The sequence below is a fragment of the Anomaloglossus baeobatrachus genome, chromosome 8, assembly GCF_048569485.1.
Source record: "Anomaloglossus baeobatrachus isolate aAnoBae1 chromosome 8, aAnoBae1.hap1, whole genome shotgun sequence".
In the NCBI taxonomy this organism is placed as follows: domain Eukaryota; kingdom Metazoa; phylum Chordata; class Amphibia; order Anura; family Aromobatidae; genus Anomaloglossus; species Anomaloglossus baeobatrachus.
The window spans coordinates 35,314,018-35,331,393 of NC_134360.1; the positions used below are offsets into that span (position 1 = coordinate 35,314,018).

General features: G+C 45.2%; 1 protein-coding gene across 1 annotated transcript in view; it reads left to right on the forward strand.

Annotated features, from left to right (window-relative positions):
* CPNE9 (copine family member 9) overlaps window positions 1-13,438 on the forward strand; it is a 353,312-nt gene extending 339,874 nt beyond the window's left edge. Inside the window, exons 21-22 of the mRNA XM_075321438.1 lie at window positions 10,248-10,321; window positions 12,774-13,438. Coding sequence (XP_075177553.1) covers window positions 10,248-10,321; window positions 12,774-12,956 — 257 coding nt within the window. The 3' untranslated portion in view covers window positions 12,957-13,438. The remainder of the gene's footprint in view (window positions 1-10,247; window positions 10,322-12,773) is intronic.
* The last annotated feature ends 3,938 nt before the right edge of the window (window positions 13,439-17,376 follow it).

Here is a 17,376-nt window from a genome sequence, read left to right on the forward strand (position 1 = left end):
GCTCCGAGAGGAGCTGACCCCTTCCCCTGGGGCTGTTGCAGTCTGACAGCGCCCGCACAGTGGCTACCGACGGGGGAGAACGGTCACCTAGGAGTGCTACCCAAAACCCATCTCCAGCTAGAGAGAGAGCACAGAGTGGGAAGTAAGGAGACTGCTAGGGAGTACCAGGCCCAAACGGGCGGCAGATCCCGGAGCGGGGATAGATCCACCTTTCCTTGCTAAACCTGCCGGTGTGGGGCCCTCAAAGCCCACACCACAACACCTAAAAGCCGCAGCCACGTAGCCACAGTTAGGGCCTATAGTTCACAGGAGGCAAGAAGCTGGAGTGATCTGGTCCAGGCAACAAGCAAACGGCAAACGAAGGGGAGAGAGGCTTCAGCAACTTCCCTGGGTGACCCCCATAGGGACTAAAAGTCGGGGTTACCCCAAACCACCAAGGGCTAAGGAAGGCGAGTTGGTAGTCACCATCAGAAGTCAGCCTGAAGGATACCTGGTTCCAGCCTGGTTCATCCCAGCTACGCCCGGGTTACTCACCCTGCCACCTGAAGTGAGTAAAATCCCTGAAAGACATCCTGCTTGTGTGGAGTTATTCTGCGCCTTGTGGTACTACGCATCTACACAGGGCCCTGGGGCTTGCCTCACTCTCAGGAGGCTATTCCAACTAACTGCACTCACCATCAGCCCCAGGCGTCCCCTAATCTGCAGTGGCGGTCCCCACTGACCGCAATTCTGAGAGTGGCGTCACGACAAATAGAAGATTTCCTACCCGTGACAGGATCCAGCAGAGTGGAGTCCCTGAAGGTAATGCACCGACACAGCGTTCTCGGGGCTTCACAGTTCTGCTTTTAACTTTATCTAGGAGGCCGCATGGCACATGAAATACAGAATATAGCATAGGACCCCCCTATTGAGATTTGCCGTGACGTTGGCAGGGGTGGCTCAAAAAATTGATCAATTATTTGCTAAAAATCTCATTTTTTTATCATAGTACAGTTGGAATAAATTTGTGAATTTTCACTTTTTATTTGATGCATGCCAATTTCAGATCGTGCTGGTTCCCTTTTTTTCATTGTCACTGCCAGGCAGTATTACATGGGCACAGCATGGTAGTATTGTTTAGACATCATACGGTATGAGCATTGCATAGTAGTAGATACGCTCACTATATGACAGCTTTATATGGTCACTGTTTGACAGTATGATATGGGTACTGTATGACAGCATTTTAAAAGGCACTGTATGGCGTATTGTATGGGCAATGTATGACGCATTGTATAGGCACTGTATGACAGTATTATATGAGCACTGTATGACAGTATTATATCAGCACTGTATGACAGTATTTTAAAGGCACTGTATAGCAATATTATATTGGCAATGTATGGCAGTATTATATGGGCACTGTATGACAGAATTTTAAAAGGCACTGTATGGCATATTATATGGGCACTGTATGACGCATTGTATAGGCACTGTATGACAGTATTATATTGGCACTGTATGACAGCATTTTAAAAGGCACTGTATGGCATATTAGATGGGCACTGTATGACGCATTGTATAGGCACTGTATGGCAGTATTATATGTGCACAGTATGACAGCATTTTAAAAGGCACTGTATGGCAGTATTATATTGGCAATGTATGGCAGTATTATATGGGCACTGTATGACAGCATTTTAAAAGGCATTGTATGGCGTATTATATGGGCACTTTATCTCAGCATTTTAAAGGCACTGTATGGCAGTATTAGATGGGCACTGTATGACGCATTGTATAGGCGCTGTATGACAGCATTATATGAGCACTGTATGACAGTATTAGATGGGCACTTTTTTATAGCACTGTATGGCAGTATTATATAGACATTATATTGCATTATTAAATAAGTACTGTATCACAGTATTCAATAGGCACTGTATGGAATTAATTTGTAGACACTGTAAAGTAGCATTATATGGACACTTTATGGCAATATTCAATAGAGATGTGATAGCAGTATTCTGTACGGATTGTATGGTAGTATTACATATGCACTGTATGGAAGTCTATGATGGGCACTACATGGCAGCATTTTATGAACACTCCATGGTGGTATAGTGTAGTAATAATAATATTAATAATAATGTAGACACTGTGTGGCATTACTAAATAGGTACTCTATGGCAGTATTCAACAGGCACTGTATGCAGTATTCTGTAGACACTGTAAGTCAGTATTATATGGGCATAGCATGGCAATATTCAATAGACAGATAATGGCAGTATGATGTAGGGAATGTATGGCAGTATTATATGGATACTGTATGACAACATTGTAAAGACACCATGTGCTAAAATTAGATGGAACTCATGAGGCAGCATTATATGGGAACTGTATGGCAGCATTATACAGACATTGTATAGCATTAATAGTAGTAATTGTAGTGTAGTATAACATTCAGTAGGCAGTGTATGGCAATATTCATTAGGAACTGTAAGGCAGCCAGTACTATAAGGGCACTGTATGGCAATCTTCAGGAAACATAATGGGAGAATTATTTACGGACTGTACGATCAAGCAGGACCATATACCTATCCATATTATATTGACACTGTATGCCAGCTTTATATAGGCACTGTAAGGCAGCATTATTTAGGCATTATATGGCAGTATTTATTAGGTACTGTAAGGGGGATATCTGGATAGTTTGGATTGTCTCATCTACACAGACCCCTTTCAGTCATATTGGGGATTATGTAATACTTGGTTATGTGGAATCCAGAAGTAAGGACCCCTCCATGATGGCAAAAGTGATCACATTGTACCCGGAGGTCTCCTCAGACCTTGATCCTGTCCTGTTTATGCAGAATCCCAAATCCTCTGCCCTCCTTTAACCCTAGAGAACCCCGTCATTAGCTTCCTCCATCGGCCCCTCTCACACTTCAGGACGTATCTGTGTAATATTCCATGAAAATCCCCATCTCCGAAGGCAAAGTAGATGCAGGAAGGTGACGTCACGGGTTAGAAATTGAATTAGTCACCGCAGAATTGCGTATTCAGCGCCGGCCGCTGACCCAGATCCACGCCGCTCACTCACAAATTACACGGTAAATAACATATTAGTGATCCGGACACGATTCCAGAATTAACTAAACCATAAATTACAGCCGATAATATAAGGAAAATGACAGGTTGTGAAAGGTTATAAAGGATGATGGCGGAGCGACAAATATACGCTGCAAGTATAGGCTGAAAACAGGCCGACATCTGCAGAGCGAAATCTAATGGAAAAAGGTGCTGAGAAATAGAAGCATAGATAGATATAAATAGATAGATAGAGAGATGGATGGATAGATAGATAGATATAGATAGATAGAGGGATAGATAGAGGGAGGGATAGATAGAGGGATAGATAGATAGATAGATAGATAGATAGATAGATAGATAGAGGGATAGATAGAGGGATAGATAGAGGGATAGATAGAGGGATAGATAGAGGGATAGATAGATAGATAGAGGGATAGATAGATAGAGGGATAGATAGATAGAGGGATAGATAGATAGAGGGATAGATAGATAGATAGAGGGATAGATAGAGGGATAGATAGATAGAGGGATAGATAGATAGATAGAGGGATAGATAGAGGGATAGATAGATAGATAGAGGGATAGATAGATAGATAGATAGATAGAGGGATAGATAGATAGAGGGATAGATAGAGGGATAGATAGAGGGATAGATAGATAGAGGGATAGATAGAGGGATAGATAGATAGATAGATAGATAGATAGATAGATAGAGGGATAGATAGATAGAGGGATAGATAGAGGGATAGATAGAGGGATAGATAGATAGAGGGATAGATAGAGGGATAGATAGATAGAGGGATAGACTGGAAAAACTCCCGGACCCCAGAGACCGCAGGACCCTGAGCCGATATAGACTCAGTGCCCACAGTCTAGCCATCGAATCCGGCCGACACAAGCAGAGCTACAAGCCCAGGGAGGACAGACTGTGCCAACACTGTGACCTGGAGGCCCTGGAGGATGAAACCCACCTCCTGCTACACTGCACCAAGTACTCAGCAGTGAGGGACACTCACTTCAGGAGACTCTCCCATCTCTTCCTGGATTTCAGCTCCATGAAGGAGGAAGAGAAAATATATATCCTGCTGGGGGAAGAAGAGAGCGCAGTGGAGATAGCAGCGCAGTATGTGAGCGAATGTCATAGACTTCCAGAAAGAGAACTATGATAAGTCATGGACTTCCATAGCCCCCCATCCCAGATGTGGCCCCCCAATCCCCACCCTGGATATGCCCCAACCACCGTTACTACAGTCCCCACCCTGGATATGCCCCATCATAAGCCATGGACTTCCATAGCCCCCATCCTAGAAGTGCCCCCACAGTCCCCACCTTGGATGTGCCCCATCCATCCTTCCTACAGTCCCCACCCACCATCCCCACAGCCCCAGCCCCTAATGTACACTTGCTTTGGCAAAACTAATTTGTATTTGGTCCTGCCAATAAAGCTTATTTGATTTGATTTGATTTGATAGATAGATAGATAGATAGAGGGATAGATAGATAGAGGGATAGATAGATAGAAGGATAGATAGAGGGATAGATAGATAGAGGGATAGATAGATAGATAGATAGATAGATAGATAGATAGATAGATAGATAGATAGATAGATAGAAGCATAGAGGGATAGATAGATAGAGAGATAGATAGAAGCATAGAGGGATAGATAGATAGATAGAGGGATAGATAGATAGAAGGATAGATAGAGGGATAGATAGATAGAGGGATAGATAGATAGAGGGATAGATAGAGGGATAGATAGATAGAAGGATAGATAGAGGGATAGCTAGATAGATAGATAGAGGGATAGATAGATAGATAGATAGATAGATAGATAGATAGATAGATAGATAGATAGAAGCATAGAGGGATAGATAGATAGAGGGATAGATAGAAGCATAGAGGGATAGATAGATAGAGGGATAGATAGAAGCATAGAGGGATAGATAGATAGATAGAGGGATAGATAGATAGAAGGATAGATAGATAGATAGATAGATAGATAGATAGATAGATAGATAGAAGGGTCGATGGATGGATAGATGGACCAATGATTGGCTGTATAGAAGGATAGATTGATGGATAGAAGGATGGATGGATAGAGGGACGATTGGATGGATAGATGGACCAATGATTGGATGTATAGAAGGATAGATTGATGGATGGAAGGATCGATGGAGGAATGGTTAGATGAATGGTTATATGGATGGATGGATGGATGGATGAATGGATCGATGGATAGCTGGATGGATTAATAGATGAATGGATACATGGATCAATGATTGATGGATAGAAAGATATATGCATGGATAGGATGGATGGATGGATGGCTGGAAGGATAGCTGGATGGATGGATGGATAGAAGAATACCTGGATGGATGGATGGATGGATAGATGGATAGAAGAATAGCTGGATGGATGGATGGATGGATAGATGGATAGAAGAATAGCAGGATGGATGGATGGATGGATAGAAGAATAGCAGGATGGATGGATGGATAGATAGAAGAATAGCAGGATGGATGGATGGATGGATAGAAGAATAGCAGGATGGATGGATGGATGGATAGAAGAATAGCAGGATGGATGGATAGAAGAATAGCTGGATGGATGGAAGGATGGATGGATAGAAGAATAGCTAGATGGATGGATGAATAAAAGGATGGATGGATGGAAGCATAGCTGGATGGATGGATAGATAGTCACACAACAGCCCTTCCATTCTCTCCATAGTCAGTGATGGCATATTATGGAGCCATACTGCTGTCCCTCAGCCTCTCGCTCCCCCTCAGTGTTATATTCCTGTGTATTGTTGTGTAGTTAGAACTGTCCTCTTGCTTTGGATTCTATAGATGAAGCAGGAGGCTCAGGATGAGCAGTGCAGGTCACCGTCAGTGCACAGATGTGGGAGCTGACCCTGTACATCAGGCGCCCTCCTCTAATGTCTTCTCCCCGGCTCCATCATTCCTGCTCACTGCTTATTGTATTTACTTACTCCTCAGGCATAAAATAATTAGTAAATTATAAGTAGCGTGGTAATATAAGATGATGGCGAGCGGCCGCGGGTGAGGATCCGCTGACTCATCTGTTTCCACAGTTAATTGTTCCCATAGGAGCGGGACGGTTTACATTATTGAAGTGTGGCAGCCGCCGGTGCCGGGGAGCGGGCCGTGTCACATCATGTGTCCTCATCGCACTACATTATGTATGTAGCCGGCAGTATGGACGCTCCTCGCTCCCTGCGCTGCTACAATATTCATCTCACTTCAGCCTTTATTATAAGAAAAGGCGTCATTACATCTTATTAATTCAGATGCCCCCACAAAGCCTCAGTCTGCCCTGGTGGGAGGGGGGGCAAGACAGGAAAATTGGGGTCACACAGACATCCACTACTTCACATTGTATACCGGTATCATTAGGACACTGAATGGCAGTATTATTGTAGCTACGATTTACTTTCCTCCCAGGGCAAAGTTTCAGCTTGGTGCGCTATGTGTTTACAGGATGAAAGTATTATTTCAGTATGGTGACAGTATTATTAGAGTAAGGTATGGAAGTATTATTTGTATGCATTGTATGGTGATACAAGAGTACAAACTTTCACCTCTAAATACGGTATATAATACAGGAGCAGCACTGACAATAGGTGATGTCACAGCTCACCTCCACCTCATCCTGTATAATGACTGATAACACGTCTATATACAATAGAAAACACAGGATCTACCATTCACAATATGTGATGTCACAGCTCACCTCCACCTGTACGATGACTGATATCTACTGTATATAGAGGTGTTAATACAGGATCCCCTATTCACAATAAGTGATGTCACAGCTCACCTCCTCCTCCTGTACAATGACTGATAACTCTATATACAGTAGATAAGAAAGGATTCACTATTCACAATAGATGATGTCACAGCTCACCTCCACCTCCTCCTGTACAATGACTGATAACACGTCTATCTAAACAGGATCTACCATTCACAATATGTGATGTCACAGCTCTCCTCCTCCTGTACAATGACTGATAACACGTGTATACAAAGTAGATAACAAAGGATTCACTATTAACAATAGGTAATGTCACAGCTCACCTCCTCCTGTACGATGACTGATAACACCTCTATATACAGTAGATAACACAGGATCCACTATTCACAATAGGTGATGTCACAGCTCACCTCCTCCTCCTCCTCCTGTACAATGACTGATAACACGTCTATATGCAATAGATAACACAGGATCCACCATTCAGAATAGGTGATGTCACAGCTCCCCTCCTTCTCCTGTATAATGACTGATAACACCTATGTATACAGTTAATACCCAGGATCTACCATTCACAATAGGTGATGTCACAGCTCACCTCCTCCTCCTCCTGTATGACTGATATCTAATGTATATAGAGGTGTTATCAGTCATACAGGAGGAGGAGGTGAGCTGTGACATCACCTATTGTGAATGGTAGATCCTGGTTATTTACTGTATATATAGGTGTCATCAGTCATTATACAGGAGAAGGAGGTGAGCTGTGACATCACCTATTGTGAATGGTGGATCCTGTGTTATCAGTCATTATACAGGAGAAGGAGGGGAGCTGTGACATCACCTATTGTGAGTGACGGATCTTGTGTTATCTAATGTATATAAAGGTGTTAACACAAGATCCGCCACTCACAATAGGTGATGTCACAGCTCACCTCCTCCTCCAGTGCAATGACTGATAACATCTCTATATACAGTAGATAACACAAGATCCACCACTCACAATAGGTGATGTCACAGCTCACCTCCTCCTCCTGCTGTAGAATGGATAATGTTCTTTTTTTAGATATATGACCTTCAGTATACGTCCTTACATTCAGTACCGCATTACTGTCATTGGCGGCTGACTTATGGTGGTATCTATAAAATTTGCCCCGCCATGTATAGAAGCCATAATAGCCGCAGCAGTTTGGGAATATTTCACCAGTTGAGCATTTTTTATTCAAAAAAATACTAAAATGCTAATTAATTATAGTTTTAAAAAGTTATTTAAAAAAATACAAGTATAGTAAAAATGAGAACTGTCCGTCTGGTGGTCCGGGTTGGACCCCTTGGTCTTCCCCCCCCATCTTCACTCACTATTTTCTATGTATCCCGCTCTCCTCGTGATGCAATTACCGCAATCATCTGCTGTAAACGCCTTCCGCAGACTGACACATCCCGCGTAGATTTCATTTTTGGAGGAAAGCGATCCGCAGCCCATACGTTGTCGCCTGGCAGCAGATCCCCCTCTGTGAGCGAAAATCTATAGCGGAGTAACCCCCGTGCGTTTTTACAGACTGTTACTATAGAAATGACCGCCGTCTGATTTCCCATCTACATACACAATGTATCTTCTGGTTTTAGCTATTATTTACAAATCATGAATAGAACAGCTTTCTTAAAGCGGCAGTACACCTTAATTGTAAAATTAGTTTATATACTAAAATAGCTATCAAAATACACAAATAAATAGGGCCCTTTACACAGAATATATAGACCCTATCCTTGGGGCCACCAGAAGGCAGTGGTGGTATACAGCTGACCGGGACCGGTCGGTCTATAGTCACAGATCATCTATAGTTCTTATGTATTTCATTGGAAGACATCAATTGGCCAAGATGATATCAGATGATCCGACCATGTAGCTGTTGTTTCAGCTGTTGACCTTCATATTGTTTTATGCAGCCCCATAGAACTCCATGTATAATGCACCCCTATAGTACATATATAAGGTGTTCTTCATGTTGTATTATGCAGCCCCATACTCCTCCATGTATAATGCAGCCCCATAGACCTCCATGTATAATGCAGCCCCATAGACCTCCAACCTCCATGTATAATGCACCCCTATAGTCCATGTATAGGGTGTTCTTCATGTTGTATTATGCTGCCCCATAAACCTCCATGTATAATGCAGCCCCATAAACCTCCAAGTATAGTGCAGCCCCATAGACCTCCATGTATAATGCACCCCTATAGTCCATGTATAATGCACCAATTTAGTCATGTATAAGGTGTCCTTCATATTGCATTATGCAGCCCCATACTCCTCCATGTATAATGCACCCCTGTAGTCCATGGATAAGGTGTTCTTTATGTGGTATTATGCAGCCCCATACTCCTCCATGTATAATGCAGCCCCATAGACCTCCATGTATAATGCACCCCTATAGTCCATGTATAAGGTATTCTTAATGTTGTATTATGCATCCCCATAGTCTTCCATGTATAATGCAGCCCCCTAGACCTCCATGTATAATACACTCCTATAGTCCATGTATAAGGTGCTCTTCATGTTGTATAATGCAGCCCCATAGACTTCCATGTATAATGCAGCCCCATAGACGTGCATGTATAGTACACTCCTATAGTCCATGTATAAGGTGTTCTTCATGTTGTATTATGCAGCCCCATAGACCTCCTTGTATAATGCAGCCCCTAGACATCCATGTATAATGCAGCCCCATAGACCTCCATGTATAATGCATCCCCATAGACCTCCATGTATAATGCAGGCCTATAAACCTCCACGTATAATGCAGCCCCATAGGCCTCCATGTGCTCACTGATTAAAAAAAAAAAACAAGTCCTCACCTCTCCTCGTTCCCCCGCTGCTTAAGTCCACACGTTCCCTGTCCTGTGTTCTGCGCTCTACAGTCTCAGCTCAGCAGTCGCACAGTGGTGATGTCACCGCACTCGGCTGCACTGAGACGTCGGGGTGCAGGCACAGAGGGAGAATGATGAAGCATCGAGCAGTGACGTCACTTGCTATGTGCGATGATGGGCGAGGGGGGCCCGATGCTGCCGCCGCTGACACCGGGCCCCCCTGGCTCATGAGCCTTATAGCGGCCACGTGGTCTGCCACAAAACAGCGCAGCTCCTCTCTCACAGAGAGGAGTCGACTAGTGATTTGCAGGGCGGGCGCCGGGCCCTTAATCCTGCGGGCCCGGTCGCAATAGCGAACTCTGCGACCACGGTCGTTACACCCCTGCAGCTCATGTACATACTTCAAGATACTGGCTGTAATCTGTGGCTCTCTGCTATAGGATAGACTGGTACCATTCTCCCGTCTATGAGAAGCAATATATATTTAGGATGTGGCTCTTGGGAGAGGATTAGTGACGCTCACTTCTCGTGTTGTCCACAGCAATGGAAGAACTGGATGGAGACGAGGTCCGGGTTTCCTCCAGAGGCCGATTTGCAGAGAGAGACATAGTGCAGGTAAAGTAGTCAGGACTTTTGCAAATATTTTTGGTTGATGCAACTTACCGTATTTTTTCTGATTATAAGACACCCCAAGTTTAGAGAAAAAAAAAAATATGGAGTCTGTCTTATAATCTGGTGGTGTCTTACTGGAGGGGGGCAGCAGCGGTGGAGAAGCAGGGTCACAGGAAGCAGGGGCGGTGGTGGAGCAGGGTCACAGGAGGCAGGGGCGGTGGTGGAGCAGGGTCACAGGAAGCAGGGGCGGTGATGGAGTAGGGTGATGCTGCAGGCGGTGCTGTGAGGCAGGAGGAACATCCAGAATCTGTCAGCGTTGTGGGCTTCAAAGAAATGGTGCCTGGAGTCAGCTGGAGTTGGCTCAATCAGAAGCTGAGATCTCATCTGCACACGCGCCACCTCCAGGCTCCTCTTCCCGCTGGGAGATCAGTGGGCCAGAAGCGGCGCATGCGCAGATGAGATCTTGAGAGGGGAGCTCCATCTGTGCATGCGCCGACTCCATCCTCCATGATTTGAAGCCTGCACCGCCAACATTTCAGGATGGCAGCCCTGCCTCCTGTGACCCCTCTCCAGCAACCTCCGGTTATGGTACTTTCACACTTGCGTTGTTTTCCTTCTGTCACAATCCGCCCTTTTGGAAAACAGCGGAATCCATTAACGGATTCCGCTGTTTCCCATAGACTTGTATGGATGACAGATTGCGCCAAAAGGACCTGCGTTGCTTCCGCTGGGCGACGCCGCGTTGCTTCCGCCGAGCGGGAGGAACGCAGCATGTAACGTTTTTTTGAGCAGCAGAATCCTTAGGATTTTAGTGCGCATGCTCTCTCTGGCTCCCTGCACCCGTAACTAAGGTAAATATCGGGTAACGAAGCAAAGTGCTTTGCCTAGTTACCCCATATTTACCCTGGCTACGTGTGCAGGGAGCCCGACTCTTCCCCGCACTCCACTCCGCATGTATACACACGCACACACACATACACCTGTCCTCAGCGCCATGGCCCCACTCGGCTTCATCCACCCCGCACTCTGCCCCCCGCACACATTCTCGGCGGCCGAGCGATCAGCTGATCACCCGGCAACCGGCTGCTGTGAGCGATCGGCTGATTGTTCATAATAGACTGTCGCCGGTAAAACTGTAAAAAAAAAAAATCAAAACGGACTCCGTTGTTTTGCAGCATCCGTTGTGCCACTATATGCCACACATCTGTTGCATCCGTCACACAACGCAATGCAACGGATACCGTTCAACGCAAGTGTGAAACTAGCCTTAAGCAGGCTTTACACGCTGCAATGTATCTTACAATGTGTCGGCGGGGTCACGTCATAAGTGACGCACATCCGGCATCGTAGGTTAGATTGTATTGTGTAACAGCTACGTGCGATTGAACGGTAAAATGTTCATCGCATGCACGTCGTTCAATTCCTAAAAATTGAACGTGAGGTTGTTTAATGTTCCCGAGGTAGCACACATCGCAGTGTGTGAGACACCCCGGGAACGATGAACAGATCTTACCTGCGTCCTGCGGCTCCCGGACGGCAATGCGGAAGGAAGGAGGTGGGCGGGATGTTTACGTCCCGCTCATCTCCGCCCCTCCGCTTCTATTGGCCGGCTGCCACGTGACGTCGCTGTGACACCGAACGTCCCTCCCACTCCAGGAAGTGGATGTTCACCGCCCACAGTGAGGTCGTATGGACGGGTAAGTACGTGTGACGGGAAATAATAGTTTGTGCGACACGTTCAACAAATTGATCGTGCCGCACATACGATGGGGGCGGTTACGATCGCATATGATATCGTATGCAGAATCGTAACGTGTAAAGCAGGCTTTAGATACATTTGAATCATAAGACGCACCCCTCATTTTCCTCCCAAACGTTTGGGAGGAAAAGTGTGTCTTATAATCCGAAAAATACGGTATCTAAAATGCAATAATTTTGTAAATAACATTGAGCATAAAAAAAGCTTCTATTTTGTGTTTCCAGCTCTGATGCAGACCTATGTGTCTCTATGGTAACAGACTACAAAGAACCCCTCTGTAGTCAGATCCTTTGTGTTACTCCTCTTATTGCTCAGATATGGAGGGAACAACAATGGGACATACGACGGCCTGATCAGAATATAGGATTTCTTTGTAATCTGTAATCCTAAAGACATATAGATCTGCAAGGGAGCGGATCACTGGTCACTGCATCTGGTCCTGCTAATCTTTTTGCTCATGTAGTGATACTGCACTTTCGGAAGTGGGCAAACTAAATTATTGGGAGAGCATTGGCTCCCATTCCCCACCTCATGCACCCTTTAGTTGTGGCCCACTGCCATTGGATATAGGGGATGTGTAGCTGTTAACGCCATCTGGGCATATTCAGGAGGCGGACACTCCATGGTTTTCATCGTCTCCTAAATCCTGAGCCTTCGCCCTCACCCCACTCACATTACGTTCTTCTTCCCCTACAGTTCGTGCCATTCCGTGACTACGTGGACCGTTCTGGAAACCAAATCCTCAGCATGGCCCGGCTTGCCAAGGACGTCTTAGCCGAGATCCCAGAGCAGTTCCTCTCCTACATGAAGTCCCGCGAGATCAAGCCCCGTCCATTGCCGCCTTCCGCACCCATCCAGAACCTGCCCTCGCACATCTGAGCACCGAACATGCTGATCCATCCCATACAGAACGGGGGCACCCCCTACCATTTTTAAGAGACCGGGCCAAAGCCCAATCTCCTCTTCCCTTCGCCCAGCATCTACTTAGTTATCGGGACACGCCTGCTAATTGCATCTCTCATAAAACTAGCTGCACCCTGATATTCCGGGGGTTATGCAATACGGTCTGGAGTATGGTCCGAGCCCGGGTTATTACCACCGGTCCTGCAATAGAGAAGATTGGACTGGGTGGTCCAGCCAAAGTGAAGAAAAGTGACGGATGTGCAGTTGGGAGGGAGGGGGGTTGCAGATTTTTGCACTTTGGGAGCACGCAGGGCTAGCTGGAGGATGCTGTACAGTATTTAAGAACATTTTTATCAGAATTAATCGTATACAGAATATTTACATTGTGCTCTCGGAGGGATTGTATACTGTAGTCCTCATCTGTCTCCAGATACATACAAATAAACCTTTAAACTAAATTGTGTTTTTTATGCAGGAACCGGTATTTTGCCGCCCAACGTGGGGCCACCAACTCATGATACCCGGTGTTGAAATTTGTCCAACTGTACCATGGGGAATACACAGTTAAAGTAATGCAGAGCAAAAGTAAGCTACACATCTCAAGCTCTCAGAAAGTTGAGGATAGCGCCCTCTATTGGCCCATAATAGTGGACATATTGGTAATCACTTTGATCGGCTAATTCAAAAAGTTCTTTAAAGGGAACCTGTCACCCCTTTTTGGGCCTATAAGCTGCGGCCACCACCAGTGGACTCTTATATACTGTACAGGATTCTAAGATAGTATATCTGTTCTCTGCGGTGGATGTGGCTCAGATGGGCGTCTCTGTTCTCCGGTGCCGGTGCCTCCTCTTTTGGTCATCTTCGTCCTCCTTCTGAAGCCTGTGTGTATGACGCGTCTACGTCATACACACTCGCCGGTCCTGCGCAGGCGCACTACAATACTTTGATCTGCCCTGTTTAGGACCTGAATGCCGGCAAGTGTGTATGATTTCGGACGCGTCATGCACCACAGCTTCAGAAGGACGACAGAGGCGGCGACAAACTGACCGAAATAGGCAGTGCCGGCACCGGAGGATGAAGACGCCCACCTGAGCCAAATCCACCGCAGCGACCGGTTTAGGTGAGTATTATAAAGTGTTTTTTATGTTGTACACAGCGGCCTGGGCTCTTATATACAGTATGTTAGACTCCTGTATATAAGAGCCCGGTGGTGGTGGCCGCAGCTTATAGGACAAAACACTGGTGACAGGTTCCCTTTAAAAAATCCCATAAGGGGCCAAGGGCAATGCAATTCCTCAGGATTTCAATAGGGGTAAAACAAGGTCTCATATCGGCACAGACCTACAGGTGCAATAAAAATATAAAGTATTTTGCCCCCATTGCATATTAGGTTTACTCACAAACTTTATAAAGTTTCTGCTTTTTGCAATAAACTAATAAAAAAATGGGCAATGGCCTCCAGGTCACAAATGTTCTTGGGTTTGCTGCAGGTGGCTGTGATGGTTCAGGACTTTTTCTGAAATCAAGTCTTGTGGACCAGTATGGAGTAGTATATACTGATATGGATCACTGTCCTGATGGGAAGTCCAAAGGTGCACCAGCTTCAGCTTCCTCACAGAAGACATGATGTTTTGTCTGAGGATTCCCACATACTTGATGGAATCCATATTCCCCTGCACACACTCCAAGTTCCAGTGCCAGAGGACATAAAGCAGCCGCAGAGCATAATCGAACCCCCGCTATGCTTCACTGTAGGCATTACCGAGCCACCGCCATCCTTCACTAGGTGTCACTGAGCCCACAGCATGCTTCACAGCAGGCATCACTGGTTCACGTAAGTATCACTGAGGTCCCCAATATGCTTCACTGAAGGCATCACTGAGGTCCCCAATATTCTTTACTAAAGGTATCACTGAGCCCCCAACATGCTTTACTGTAGACATCACTGCGCCACCATCATGCTTCACTGTAGGCATCACTGAGCCACTAGCATGCTTCACTGTAGGCAGCACTGAGCCACCAGCATGCTTCACTGTAGGCAGCACTGAGGCACCAGCATGCTTCACTTGAGGCATTTCTTACCCCTGACAAGCTTCACTGGAGACATCAACAAGCCACCATCATGCTGCTTCACTGTAGGCATCATAGACTTATTGCCATCCTTCACTGTAAACTTATTGCCATTCCTTCCCTTAAGGAATCACTGAGCCCCCTATATGCTTCACTGTAGGAATCACTGAGCCCACACCATGCTTCACTGTAAGAATCACCGAGACCCCGTCATGCTTCAATGTAGGAATCACTGAGCTACCACCATGCTTAACTGTAGGCATCACTGAACCACCACCATGCTTCAGTATAAGCTATACTTTTTCAGCACTTGCTTCATTATTCCTCTTCCAGATATACCGCTGATCCAGAGGCCTCGAAAGCTCTCATTTTGTTTCTTTGCAGCACAGAACAGAATCCCAGAACTTCTGTGACATTTCTATGGTTTGAGCACATTGGAGGTTATTTTTCTTATGCTTTAGTGTCAGTAGAGGTTACGTCTTGGAGTTGGGCATAGAGACTGTCAGCATTTAGTAAGCGCCTTCCTGTGGAAACTGACATCTCAGCGCCCGATGCCACCAAGTCTTACTGTAGGTCTATTGCAACCACGCTAGGGTTTTTGACCACCGGCCTCCTCAGAGATCTGATGGCAATCGGAGCCAGCTTCTTCTCTCCCATATCCAGGTAGTGTAGCCGGTGTTCCTTTACATTTGTACAAAAATCTTCTCCGACTACATTGTGCATTGCCCCTTTAAGAATGTCATTTTCCTCGGCTTATTTCATCTTTTATTGTTTTGCGCCAGGATGACTATTCAGTTCATGGTAGGAAACTAAATGGGGAATTCTCCGATCACTTTCTATGTGCACCTTCCAGAATAAAAGCACGGGGAGGAGAGGGGGGTTCTTATCGGCTGGAGGCAATGGTGGCACCGCTCCTCCTGCATGCACAAACAATACTTGTAAAAGTCTAATTAGAAGGCATTGAGACGGGCAGACGGTCAGGCCCGAAATAATACGGAGACGGTGTTTTCAGATCAACAGCTCGACGACAAATCAACGGGACATTGTGATGAAACGCTGCGCACTGGAGGATGGGACTCAGCCGTCTGGAGAGGACAATGCGTCTGCCGGGAGCGTGGATAAAGTCAGATAACAGCACAATGGCAGGAGGAAAATAAAAAAATGGAAAAATAGATTTTTTTTTTCCACTTTCATAATTTGTAAGTTTTGATTTTTATACTTTTTTTGTGGAAGAAGATGGAAAGTGATTCCAAAATGAGCAAAATGTCCATAAAGATCAATGTGACTGCAGTATATATAGATTGTGAGGGCGAGTATCCAGCTCCAGGCAGCACCTTTTCCTTGTCTATTGACATTATTGGTCATCCTTTGATCTTATCAGTCCTCCATGAATGTTACTGGTCATCCATTGACATCATTGATCATACATTGTTGTTATTGGTCATCCATTGACATCATCCATGGCCATCCATTGATATTCATGGTCATCCATTGACGTCACTTGTCATCCTTTGATGTTATTGGTCATTCATTGATATCATCGATCATCCATTGATGTCACTGGTCATCCATTGATATCATCGATCATCCATTGATATCATCGATCATCCATTTGCATCACTGGTTATCCATTGATGTTATTGGTCATCTATTGATATCATCGATCATCCATTGATGTCACTGGTCATCCATTGATGTTATTGGTCATCCATTGATATCATTGATCATCCATTGATGTCACTGGTCATCCATTGATGTTATTGGTCATCCGTTGATATCATCGATCATCCATTTATGTCACTGGTCATCCATTGACATCATCAATCATCCATAGACATCACTGGTCATCCATTGACATTATTGTCCATCCACTGGCATCATCTGTCATTCACTGATGTTATTGGTTGTCCATTGATATCGTCGATCATCCATTGACATCACTGGTCATCCATTGACGATATGGGTCATCCATTACCATCATCGGTCATCCATTGATGTCACTGGTCATCCATTAACATGATTGATCATCCATTGACATTATTGATCATCCATTGATATTATTGGTAATCCATTGACATTATTGATCATCCATTGATATTATTGGTAATCCATTGGTATCATCTGTCATTCAGTATTGCTGTTGGTCATCCATTGACATCATCGGTCATCCATTGATGTTACTGGTAATCCACTGTGTGGAGACACGGGGCTCAGTGGGTGCTCTCGTCCACTAAAACCCGCCGCCTTTAGAAAGACAGCGTGGCTCAGGGCTCATCCCAACTGAACGACGGCCTCCTTAACCGTGGGCGTAACACTACTCAGACAC